The sequence below is a fragment of the Hypanus sabinus genome, chromosome 25 (genome assembly GCF_030144855.1).
Source record: "Hypanus sabinus isolate sHypSab1 chromosome 25, sHypSab1.hap1, whole genome shotgun sequence".
Lineage (NCBI taxonomy): Eukaryota > Metazoa > Chordata > Chondrichthyes > Myliobatiformes > Dasyatidae > Hypanus > Hypanus sabinus.
In genome coordinates, this window is record NC_082730.1 from 44,268,235 (window position 1) to 44,281,861 (window position 13,627).

The following is a 13,627-nucleotide window of genomic DNA, read 5'->3' on the forward strand; positions in this document are numbered from 1 at the left end:
CAAGTGCCAATCAATATTAGGGAAGTTAAAGTCACCCATGGTAACAAAGCTGTTATTTTTGCACCTTTCCAAAATCTGCCTCCCAATTTGCTCCTCGGTTTCTCTGCTGCTACCAGGGGGCCTATAGAATACCCCCAGTAGAGTAACTGCTCCCTTCCTGTTCCTGACTTCCACCCATATTGACTCAAAAGAGGATCCTGCTACATTACCCACCCTTTCTGTGGCTGTAATAGTATCCCTGACCAGTAATGCCATCCCTCCGCCCCTTTCTCCCCCCTCTCTATCCCTTTTAAAGCACTGAAATCCAAGAATATTGAGAATCCATTCCTGCCCTGGTGCCAGCCAAGTCTCGGTAATGGCCACTACATCATAATTCCATGTATGTATCCAAGCTCTCAGTTCATCACCTTTGTTCCTGATGCTTCTTGCATTTAAGTACACACACTTTAGCCCTTCTACTTTACTACCTTTATACCCTTTATTCTGCTGCTCTTTCCTCAAAACTTCTCTATATGTTAGATCTAGCTTTACTCCATGCACTTCTTTCACTGCTCTATCGCTCTGGGTCCCAACCCCCTTGCAAATTAGTTTAAACCCTCCCAAACCATGCTAGCAAACCTACCAACAAGGATATTGCTCCCCCTCGAGTTCAGGTCCAACCCATCAAATCTGTACAGGTCCCACCTTCCCCAGAAGAGATCCCAATGGTCCAAAAATCTAAAACCCTGCCCCCTGCACCAACTCCTCAGCCACGCATTCAACTGCCATCTCCTCCAATTTTTACCATCATATCCCGTAGTACTGGCAGCAATCCTGAGAACGCCACCCTTGAGGTCCTGTTCTTCATCCTTCTGCCAGTTCTCATAACTCACACTTCAGGACCTCATGTCTCTTCCTGCCTATTTCGTTGGTCCCAACATGTATCACGACTTCTGGTTGCTTTCCCTCTCATACCAGGATGTCATGCACCTGGTCAGAGACATCCCCAGACCCTGCCACCCAGGAAGCAACAAACCATACGGTTTTCCTTCTCACGTCCACAAAATCTCCTGTCTGCTCCCTTGACTATAGAGTCTCCAATGACGATAACTTTCCTCTTCTCCATCCCATCCTTCTGCACCACAGGGCCAGAGGCCCTGCCACCATGGCTCACACCTGGTCGGTCGTCCTCACCAATAGCATCCAGGACGGTAAACTTATTATTCAGGGGACTGGCTACAGGGGTGCTCTGCACCACTTGTCTACTCTCCTTCACTTTCCCACCTCAGACTGTCACTCAACGACCTGCTTCCGGCAGCCTAGGTGTGACTACCTCCCTGTAGCTCTCATCTATGATTGCCTCATTCTCCCTTATGAGTCAAAGGTCATCCAGCTGCTGCTGCAGATTCCTCACACGGTCTTCCAGATCACCCAGCTGCAAGCACTTCTGGCAGATGTGACTCTGCGGGAGAGGGGAGTTCCCCCAAGACTGCCACATCTCACAGGAGAGGCACATCACCGTCTCAGGAGGCATTGTAAAGACTAACTGGGAACAAGCTTGTACTTTGCCTCTTCTCGTTGAAGCCTCTCGAGTCAAAGTCTCAAATCTCCACTCCTTCACTGGCCGCTTTGCTTGCGGTAACCCTCTATTTATTTGTTTGAGCTTTTCAAACTGCTTGGTCACCTGACCTCGATTGCCCAATCAGCTGCTTCCTGCTGAGTCTGAGCTGTTCAAATCTTGATGGTCTAATCAACTAATCAACTGAGCTATTCAAATCTTGATTGCACAGTCCAACTGCCAAAACTGCCAGAACCTCTCGAGTCAAAGCCTCAAATCTCCACTCCTTTACTGGCCCACTCACTCACTGGCCACTTTCCACAGGCCGCTCTGCTTGAGGTAACCCTCTATTTATTTGTTTGAGCTTTTCAAACTGCTTGGTCACCTGACCTCAATTGCCCAATCAGCTGCTTTCTGCTGAGTCTGAGCTATTCAAATCTTGATTGTGAGATAATGAGAAAAGTTTGTGAGAAAATAGTGAGATAGTGTAAAATAGTGAGATAGTGTGAGATAGTGAGATATTGTCTAGTTAGAAATCTGATGGTGGAGAGAAAGAAGCTGTTCCTAAAACGTTGACTATATCAGTGCAATCTGTAAAGGAACTAAAACTGAGTCAAGTTTCCTGATATACTGTGCCTTGAAAAAGCATTTAGCCTCCAAAACTATTTTCTCATTTTACTGTTTTACTTTCTAAATCTAAAATAATGTGAAGTAGGATTTTTTTGAGCTATTCTACACAAAAATGTACATCATGTCAAAGAAAAATTTCAAAACCTGTCTATTTACTAAAAATTAAAAACCAAAATTCTGAGGCTGAAAAGTGTTCATCCCCTTCAAAATTATAATGCAAACTTTCTTCAGGTGCAATATATGACCTTATCAACTCACCCAATTTGTTGATGTAGAAAATTGGAGGATCACTATTTTTCAATGAATTCATAAGAATAAATACCCCCTTTCTTTGTAAGGTCCAACACTATGATAGATTTTCAACAGACCAAACCAAAATGAAGACAAAAGACAATTCAAGACAAGTCAGTGAAATGGTAATAAAGAAGTACAAATCTGGGGAAGGATATAGAATATCTCAAAGGCACTGAACAAAGGCGTTGGAGCTCAGTGCAGTCTGGTCACCCCTCTAAACATAGTCACAGCAGATGAATGACACTTATAAGAGAAACTACTGTGAATCTATCAGTCACTCTGAGTGAGCTGCAGAAGCCAGTGGCTGCAAATGGAGGTGAAGTTCATGTCTCCACAATTTTGAAGGCCTTGCACAAAGGGTTTTATGGAAGGAAGAAGCTAAAAGAAAAATCATATCCCTACCCATAAAGACCTTGTGAGGTGCCACTTAGAAGATAGTGTAAAGATGTGGAAGAAAGTCTTGTGATCGGATGAGACTGAAGTGAAACTTTTTGACCTCATTATGCTGACATAGATTTATGTGCAGCGTAGATCTAGTACTGCACATCAGCTAGGTAATGCCATCCCTACTGTTATAGTGGAAATAGCATCATGCTATGGGAATGCTTTTCAGCAGTAGGAACCAAAAATCTGCTCAAGATTGATCAGAAGATGAGTGCTGCTAAATACAGAGAGATCCTGAAAGAAAAAGCTTAAATTGGGGAGGAAGTTCGTCTTTCAGCAGCACACTGCCAGAGTTACCATGGAGTGGCTTCAAATGAAGAACATTGATGTACTTGAATGGCCCAGTCAGAGTCCTGAACTTGCCAATCAAACATCTGGAAAGACCTCAAGACTGCTGTCCACAGCTTGAGTAATTTTGCAAGGAGGAATGGGCAAATCTTGCTCCATCATGTTGTGCAAAGCTAATAGGGATTTGTCTAAAAATACTGTCGACTATAATAGCTGTGAGAAGTGGTTCAAGTAAGTACTGAGCAAAGAGGGATGAATGCTTTCAAACTGCTGACATTTCAGTTTTTTGATTTTTTTTTGTTTTTAATGTTGTTGGACTCTACTATGAAAAAAAAGGAGCACCTGATTCACAGATAAAAATCCTCAGTTAAATTGATCAAAATCCTTGGTTGTTATACTCATTTATGTGAACAAAGGATTGGGGGCTGAAAACTTACATCAGGCACTGACACAGCTGCACTGGTAATCTTCCTATTTGTGATCAAGTGAGCCATCTGCCACCAGAGTCAGGCATATTTCTTTGAAGGAATATTGAAACATTAGTAGCAGCATAAGTAGTTGCAGAGAAAAAGCTGATCTAAAATGACCCTCACAAAGCAGTCACGATGCTCTAAACTGCCGATGGTTCCTTAGACTACTGTTCACTCCTGTAAGGAGATTGAGGGCCGGAAACAAATTAATTACTAACCTACTAACTGGTTTGGCTTTGGATTGTGGGGTGAAACCAGCACGGCTGGAGGAAACCTATATATTCAACGGGAACGATGTAAAACTCGTGTATGACGCCTGAATTGAACTCCAAACTTCAGAATACCCTAAACTGTAATATCGTTACACTAACTACAACACAACTGTGGGACCCACGAATCATAAATCCCCTGAAGCAAGCATAAAAATAGCATTGTAACAGAAGCTCTCATTTGTTTGAAAACACAACAGATGCTAGTAGTCTTTAGACTTAGACCATAAGTCATGGGAGCAGAATTAGGCCACTTGGTGCTTTGAGTCTGATCCACCATTCTTTCATGGCTGATTTACTATCCCTCTTAATCCCACTTTCCTGCCTACTCCAGGTAACCTTTGTCACCCTGACTAAACAAGAACCTATCAACCTCTACTTTAAATATACCCAATGACTTAGCCACCACTGCTGTCAGTGGCAGTGAATTCCACAGATTCACTACTGTGTGGCTGAAGAAATTCATTCTCATCTCTGTTCTAAATGATATTCCTCTACTGTATTATGAGGCTGTGCCCTCTGGTCTAAGACTCACCCACGATAGGAAACATTCTCTCTACATCCACTCTGTCGAGTCCTTTCAATATTTGATAGGTTTCAATGAGATCATAGACCATAGAAATCTACAGCACATTACAGTGCCTTTGGCCCACAAAAGTTGTGCCAACTATTCTAGAGACTGCCTAGACTTTCCCTAGCGCGTGGCCCTCTACTTTTCTAAACTCCATGAGGCTCTTAAAGGACCCTATTGTATCTGCTTCCACCACTACCGCTGGCAGTACATTCCATGCACCCACCACTCTCTGTGTGTATAAAAACAAACAAACAAACTTACCCCTGACATCCACTTGGAAGCTATTTCCAAGCACCTTAAAACTATGCCCCCTTGTGTTAGCCATTTCAGCTCTGGGAAAAAGCCTCTGGCTATCCACAGGATCAGTGCCCCTCATCATCTTATACATCTCTATCAGGCCACTTCTCATCCTCCATCGTTCCAAGGAAAAAAGACCAAGTTCACACAACCTATTCTCATGAAGTATGCCTTTCAATCCAGGCAGCATCCTTGTAAATCTCCTCTGCACTCTCTATAGTGTCCACGTCCTTCCTGTAGTGAGGTGACCAGAAATGAGCACAGTTCTCCAAGTGGGGTCTGACCAAGGTCTTATATAACTGTAACATTACCTCACGGCTCTTGAACTCGGTCTCCTGGTTGATGAATGCCAACACACCATACGCCTTCTTAACAACACTCAACCTGCGCAGCAGATTTCAGAGTCCTATGGACATGGACCCCAAGATCTCGCTGATCCTCAACACTGCCATTATATTCTGTCTTCAAATTTGACCTACCAAAATAAACCACTTCACACTTATCTGGGTTGAAGTCCATCTGCCACTTCTCAGTCCAGTTCTGCATCCTATTGATGTCCCGCTGTAACCTCTGACAACCCTCCAGACTATCCACAACACCTCCAACCTATGTGTTATCAGCAAACTTACTATCCCACCCTTATACTTCTTCATCCAGGTCATTTATAAAAATCACAAAGAGGAGGGGACCCAGACAGATCCCTGCAGAACATCACTGGTCGCCAACCTCCATGCAGAATATGAACCATCTACAGTTGTACCCTTTGCCTTCTGTGGGCAAGCCAATTCTGCATGGTCTCCTCGGATTCCATGCTTCCTTACTTTCTGAAGGAGTCTTATATGGGGAACCTTATCAAATGCCTTACCTAAATCCATACACACTATATCCACTGCTCCCCTCCCGTTATTCTTCTAAACTCCCACCAGTAGATTCCCAGAGCCATCAAACACCTCTCAGACTTTCATTCTCACAATCATTCTCATTCTCTGGACCCTCTCCAATGCCAGCACGTATTTGCTCAGATAAGAGGCCCAAAACTGCTCACAATACCAGTGTGGTCTTACCCATGCCCTATTAAGTGTCAGTATCACAACTTTGCTCTTGTATTCTAATCCTCTTGAAACATATGCCAATATTGCATTTGCCTTCCTGACCATAGACTCAACCTGTAAGTTCACCTTCAGGGAATCCTGCACAAGGACTCTCAAGTCACTTTGCACTTCTGATTTTTGGATTTTCCTCCTATTTAGAAAATAGTCTATGCCTTTATTCCTTCTATCAAAGTGCATGACCATACACTTCCTGATACAATATTCCATCTGCCACTTTTTTGCCCACTCTCCTAATCAGTCTTCTGCTGACACCTTGCTTCCTCAACCCTAGGGCTATGCGTAACCCTAGGTGATTTCTAGGGTACATGTTCGGCACAGCATTATGGGCCAAAAAGGCCTGTATTGTGCTGTAGGTTTTCTATGTTTCTAACCCTACCTGCACCTCCACCTGACTTCATATTGTCTGCAGATATGACCACAAAACCATCAATTCTATCATCCAAATCACTGACATAATCTGAAAAGAAACAATCTCAACACCGATGCTTGTGGACCACCACTCATCCCCGGCAGCCAACCAGAACAGGCCCCCTTTATTCCCACACTTTGCCTGCTGCCAATCAGCCAATCTTCTATCCATGCTAGTATCTTTCCTGTAATACGATGGGCTCTTGTTAAGGCACCTCATGTGTGGCACCTTGTCAAAGAACTGAAAATCAAAATAAACATCCACTGACCCTCAGAAACAGAGAAAACCTACAGCATAATACACGCCCTTCAGGTCACAAAGTTGTGCTGAACATGTCCCTATCATTGATATACAGCATCGCTTGGTAATCAGCCTCATGTGTGGCACCTTGTCAGTGTCTTCTAAATGTCCACATATACAACATCCAGTGCATCCCCTTTATCTATCCTACTTGTAATCTCCTCAAAGAATTCCAACAGGTTTGTCGGGCAAGATTTCCCTTAAGGAAACCATGTCCTATCTTGTCCTGCATCAAAAAGTACTCCATCACCTCATCCTTAACAATTGACTCCAATATCTTCCCAAACACTGAGGTCAGGCTAAATGGTCTATAACTTCCTTTCTGCTGCCTTCCTCCTTTCCAAAAGAGTGGAGTGACATTTACAATTTTCCAGGCCTCTGGCACTATACCAGAGTCCAATGATTTTTGAAAGATCATTTCTAATGCCACCACAATCTCGAATGTTACCTCTTTCAGAACCCTAGAGTGCAGTTCATCTGGCCTGGGTGGCTCATTAGGTCATTCAGCTTTTTGAGCACCTTCTGCCTTGTAATAGTAACTGCATTCACTTCTCTTCCCATACACCCTTCAACATCTATCACACCACTAGTGTCTTCCACAGTGAAGACTGATGCAAAATACTCATTTCTGTCATCTTCTTGTACCCTCTTATTATTTCTCTAGCCTTGTTTTCTAGTGGTCTTACATCCACTCTCATTTCTCTCTTATTTTTTGGATACTTGAAAAAACTTTTACTATCCACTTTGATATTGTTTGCTAGCCTCATATTTCAGCTTTTCTCTCCTAATGGTCTTTTTAGCTGCTCTCTGTAGGATTTTAAATGCTTTTGATTCCTCTGTCTTCCCAATAATTTTGCTTCATTGTATGTCCTCTCTTTTGTTTTTATGTCAGCTTTGACTTCCCTTGACCACAACAGTTGTACTATTTTGCCACTTGAGTATTTCTTTGACTTTGGAATACATCTATCCTGCACCTTCCTCAGTTTTCCTGGAAACATGCTATTGCTGCTCTGCTGTAATCCCTGCCAGCATCTCCTTCCAGTAGTATCCTTTACTCCACTGAAATACTGCTATATCAGATCATGTCTGTATGTTTTTATGCATTGCTTTTCTGCCATATGATTGGTTGGTGATATATGTGCATTTATGAGCAGGTATACCTAATGAAGTGGCCACTGAGAATGTATTCCTGATACATGAGGTGGCAGTGTGTGATATTGATTGTGACTGATGCTGATCACTAAATGGTTATTAGATTCATTGTCCATGCTATAAAATTTTGCTCTGTTTTATTTATAAAGGCAAAAGCTTTCGGATGATTATTGTAAGCAGTTTACTGGAATCTTCCAGCAATGGGAGAAAGATATTCAGAAGGCCAAAGACCAAGAAGAGAAAATAGAAGTATTGTCTTGAATATTTTTATTTCATCTTCTGTTTAACTCTATGGTTTATACATTTGCAGTGTCTCCATGATGTCACATAGAACTTAACAACCTATTTAATAGAAACATAGAAAACCTACAGCACAATACAGACCCTTCAGCCCATAATGCTGTGTCGAACATGTACTTACTTCAGAAATTACCTAGGGTTACCCACAGCCCTCAATTTTTCTAAGCTCCATGTACCTATCCAGGAGTCTCTTGAAAAACCCTATCGTATCCGCCTCCACCACAGTCACTGGCAGCCCATTCAACGCACTCATCAATCTGCGTAAAAAACTTAACCCTGACATCTCCTCTGTATCTACTTCCAAGTACCTTAAAACTGTACCCTCTCGTGTTAGCCATTGCAGCCCTGGGAAAAAGCCTCTGACTATCCACATGATCAATGCCTCTCTTCATCTTATACACCTCTATCAGGTTACCTCTCATCCTCATGAGTGTATATAACCAACAAAATATAGCACTGATTTAGTAAAACTGTGTGGGGACATTAGCTTTCTTAAGAAGATCATGGAATATACTGTAGAGCAGTACAGCACAGGAACAGGCCCTTCGGCCCATAATGTTGAGCTAAACCAATTAAATTAGTAATCAAACTAATCCCTTTCTGCCTACACAATGTCCATATCCTTTCATTTTCCTTGTGTTCATGTGCCTATCTATAGAGCAATCTAAAGAATTTCACTTTATAAAGGAACCATTGCTGTTTCTTCATTTAGTGTCCTCAATGTAGCACAGTGTTAAGTCCAGATTTAGAACATAGAATACTACAGCACATTACAGGCTCTTCGGCCCACAATGTTGTGCTGACCCTCAAACCCTGCCTCACATATAACCCCCCACATTAAATTCCTCCATATACCTGTCTAGTCGTCTCTTAAACTTCACTAGCGTGTCTGCCTCCACCACTGACTCAGGCAGTGCATTCCACGCACCAACCACTCTCTGAGTGAAAAACCTTCCTCTGATATCCCCCTTGAACTTCCCTCCCCTTAACATAAAGCCATGTACTGAGCAGTGGTGCCCTAGGGATGAGGAAGTCCACTCTGTCTATTCCTCTTAATATCTTGTACACCTCTATCGTGTCTCCAGTCACCCTCCTTCTCTCCAAAGAGTAAAGCCCTAGCTCCCTTAATCTCTGATCATAATCCATACTCTCTAAACCAGGCAGCATCCTGGTAAATCTCCTCTGTACCCTTTCCAATGCTTCCACATCCTTCCTATAGAGACCAGAACTGGACACAGTACTCCAAGTGTGGCCTAACTAGAGTTTTATAGAGCTGCATCATTACATTGCGTCTCTTAAACTCTATCCCTCGATTTAGGAAAGCTAACACTCCATAAGCTTTCTTAACTACCTTATCTACCTGTGAGGCAACTTTTAGGGATCAGTAGGCAAGTACCCCCAGATCCGTCTGCTCCTCCACACTACCAAGTATCCTACCATTTACTTTGTACTCTGCCTTGGAGTTTGTCCTTCCAAAGTGTACCACCTCACACTTCTCCATGTTGAACTCCTTCTGCCACTTCTCAGCCCACTTCTGCATCCTATCAATGTCTCTCTGCAATCTTCGACAATCCTCTACACTATCTACACCACCACCAACCTTTGTGTCATCTGTAAACTTGCCAACCCACCCTTCTACCCCCACATCCAGGTCGTTAATAAAAATCATGAAAAGTAGAGGTCCCAGAACAGATCCTTGTGGGACACCACTAGTCACAACCCTCCAATCTGAATGTACTCCCTCCACCACTACCCTCTGCCATCTGCAGAGAAGCCAATTCTGAATTAATCTGGCCAAACTTCCCTGGATCCCATGCCTTCTGACTTTCTGAATAAGCCTACTGTGTGGAACCTTGTCAAATGCGTTACCAAAATCCATGTAGATCATATCCATTGTGCTACCCTCATCCATATGCCTGGTCACCTCCTCAAAGAACTCTATCAGGCTTGTTAGGCACAATCTGCCCTTCACAAAGTCATGCTGACTGTCCCTGATCAGACCATGATTCTCTAAATGCCCATAAATCCTATCTCTAAGAATCTTTTCCAACAGCTTTCCCACCACAGACGTAAGGCTCACTGGTCTATAATTACCCGAACTATCCCTACTACCTTTTTTGAACAAGGGGACAATATTCGCCTCCCTCCAGTCCTCCGGTACTATTCCTGTGGACAACGAGGACATAAAGATCCTAGCCAGAGGCTCAACAATATCTTCCCTCGCCTCGTGGAGCAGCCTGGGGAATATTCTGTCAGGCCCCAGGGACTTATCCGTCCTAATGTATTTTAACAACTCCAACAACTCCTCTCCCTTAATATCAACATGCTCCAGAACATCAACTTCACTCATATTGTCCTCACCGTCATCAATTTCCCTCTCATTGGTGAATACCGAAGAGAAGTATTCATTGAGGACCTTGCTCACTTCCACAGCCTCCAGGCACATCTTCCCACTTTTATCTCTAATCGGTCCTACCTTTACTCCCGTCATCCTTTTGTTCTTCACATAATTGAAGAATGCCTTGAGGTTTTCCTTTACCCTGCTCACCAAGGCCTTCTCATGCCCCCTTCTTGCTCTTCTCAGCCCCTTCTTAAGCTCCTTTCTTGCTACCCTATATTCCTCAATAGAACCATCTGATCCTTGCTTCCTAAAGCTCACATATGCTGCCTTCTTCCACCTGACTAGATTTTCCACTTCACTTGTCACTCATGGTGCCTTCATCCTACCATTCTTTATCTTCCTCACCGGGACAAATTTATCCCTAACATCCTGCAAGAGAGCCCTAAACATCGACGACATCTCCATAGTACATTTCCCTGCGAAAACATCATCCCAATTCACACCCGCAAGTTCTAGCCTTATAGCCTCATAATTTGCCCTTCCCCAATTAAAAATTTTCCTGTCCTCTCTGATTCTGTCCTTCTCCATGATAATGCTAAAGGTCACTGTCCCCCAGATGCTCATCCACTGAGAGATCTGTGACCTGACCCGGTTTGTTACCTAATACTAGATCTAGTATGGCATTCCCCCTAGTCGGCCTGTCAACATACCGTGACAGGAATCCATCCTGGACACACTTAACAAACTCTGCCCCATCTAAACCCTTGGAACTAATCAAGTGCCAATCAATATTAGGGAAGTTAAAGTCACCCATGAAAACAACCCTATTACTTTTGTTCCTTTCCAAAATCTGCCTCCCAATTTGCTCCTCGGTATCTCTGCTGCTACCAGGGGGCCTATAGAATATAACCATATAACAATCACAGCATGGAAACAGGCCATCTCGGCCCTCCTAGTCTGTGCTGAACTCTTAATCTCACCTAGTCCCACCTACCCACACTCAGCCCATAACCCTCCACTCCTTTCTTGTCCATATACCTATCCAATTTTACCTTAAATGACACAACTGAACTGGCCTCTACTACTTCTACAGGAAGCTCATTCCACACAGCTATCACTCTCTGAGTAAAGAAATACCCCCTCGTGTTTCCCTTAAACTTCTGCCCCCTAACTCTCAAATCATGTCCTCTCGTTTGAATCTCCCCTACTCTCAATGGAAACAGCCTATTCATGTCAACTCTATCTATCCCTCTCAAAATTTTAAATACCTCGATCAAATCCCCCCTCAACCTTCTACGCTCCAATGAATAGAGACCTAACTTGTTCAACCTTTCTCTGTAACTTAAGTGCTGAAACCCAGGTAACATCCTAGTAAATCGTCTCTGCACTCTCTCTAATTCATTGATATCTTTCCTATAATTCGGTGACCAGAACTGCACACAATATTCCAAATTTGGCCTTACAATTTTAACATTACATCCCAACTTCTGTACTCAATGCTTTGATTTATAAAGGCCAGTGTTCCAAACGCCTTCTTCACCACCTTATCTACATGAGACTCCACCTTCAGGGAACTATGCACTCTGTTCCTCTGCATTCCTCAATGCCCTACCATTTACCCTGTATGTTCTATTTGGATTATTCCTGCCAAAATGTAGAACCTCACACTTCTCAGCATTAAACTCCATCTGCCAACGTTCAGCCCATTCTTCTAACCGGTATAAATCTCCCTGCAAGCTTTGAAAGCATTATCCACAACACCTCCTACCTTAGTATCATCGGCATACTTACTAATCCAATTTACCACCCCATCATCCAGATCACTTATGTATATTACAAACAACATTGGGCCCAAAACAGATCCCTGAGGCACCCTGCTAGTCACCAGCTTCCATCCCGATAAACAATTATACTCTACTCTCCACCACTACTCTCTGGCATCTCCCATCTAGCCACTGTTGAATCCATTTTATTACTCCAGCATTAATACCTAACGACTGAACCTTCTTAACTAACCTTCCATGTGGAACTTTGTCAAAGGCTTTGCTGAAGTCCATATAGACTACATCCACTGCCTTACCCTCGTCAACATTCCTCGTAACTTCTTCAAAAAATTCAATAAGGTTTGTCAAGCATGACCTTCCACGCACAAATCCATGCTGGCTACTCCTAATCAGATCCTGTCTATCCAGATAATTATTAATACTATCTCTAAGAATACTTTCTATTAATTTACCCACCACTGATGTCAAACTGACAGGTCTATAATTGCTAGGCTTACTTCTAGAACCCTTTTTAAACAATGGAACCACATGAGCAATACGCCAATCCTCCGGCAAATCCCCATTTCTAATGACATCTTAAAGATCTCCGTCAGAGCTCCTGCTATTTCTACACAAACTTCCCTCAAGGTCCTGGGGAATATCCTGTCAGGACCCGGAGATTTATCCACTTTTAAATTTCTTAAAAGTGCCAGTACCGCCAGTATACCCCCAGTAGAGTAACTGCTCCCTTCCTGTTCCTGACTTCTACCCATACTGACTCAAAAGAGGATCCAGCTACATTATCCACCTTTTCTGCAGCTGTAATAGTATCCTTGACTAGTAATGCCACCCTTCCGCCCCTTTCTCCCCCCTCTCTATCCCTTTTAATGTACTGAAATCCAGGAATATTGAGAATACTTATTTTAATAGAAATGATATGAAGAATAAATAGTGGTGTAACATGGGGTAAGGGTATATGTTTGAGTGGTAGATCAGCTGTGAGATGATGTGGGAGGCTATTCAGAGGTATTGCAGATGACACAAAGGGTGGTGGTAATCACACACAAAATGCTGGAAGAACTTAGCAGGTGTGGATAGTGTAGAAAGTTGTTTTAAATTACAACGGGACATTGGCAGGATGCAGAGCAGGGCTGAGAAGAGTATATGGAGTTCCATCCAGAGAAATATGAAGTGATATACTTCAAGTTTGAATTTGAAGTCAGAGTACAGGGTTAATGGCAGGACTTTTAGAAGTGAGGAGAAACAGAGATCTTGGGATCCATGTTCATAGATCCTTCAAGTTGATAGACTTGTTAAGAAGGCATATGTTGTGATGGCCTTCCTTAGTTTGGGGATAAACTCAAGAACCATGAAGTACTGTAGCTCAATAAAACTCTGGTTATACCACACTTGGAGTATTGTGTCCTGTTCTGATCACCTCATTTTG

At 43.0% G+C, this 13,627-nt stretch overlaps 1 protein-coding gene across 1 annotated transcript in view; it reads left to right on the forward strand.

Moving 5' to 3' along the window:
• sycp3 (synaptonemal complex protein 3) overlaps positions 1-13,627 on the forward strand; it is a 172,964-nt gene that overhangs the window by 121,408 nt on the left and 37,929 nt on the right. The window contains exon 6 of the mRNA XM_059950682.1: positions 7,926-8,025. Coding sequence (XP_059806665.1) covers positions 7,926-8,025 — 100 coding nt within the window. The remainder of the gene's footprint in view (positions 1-7,925; positions 8,026-13,627) is intronic.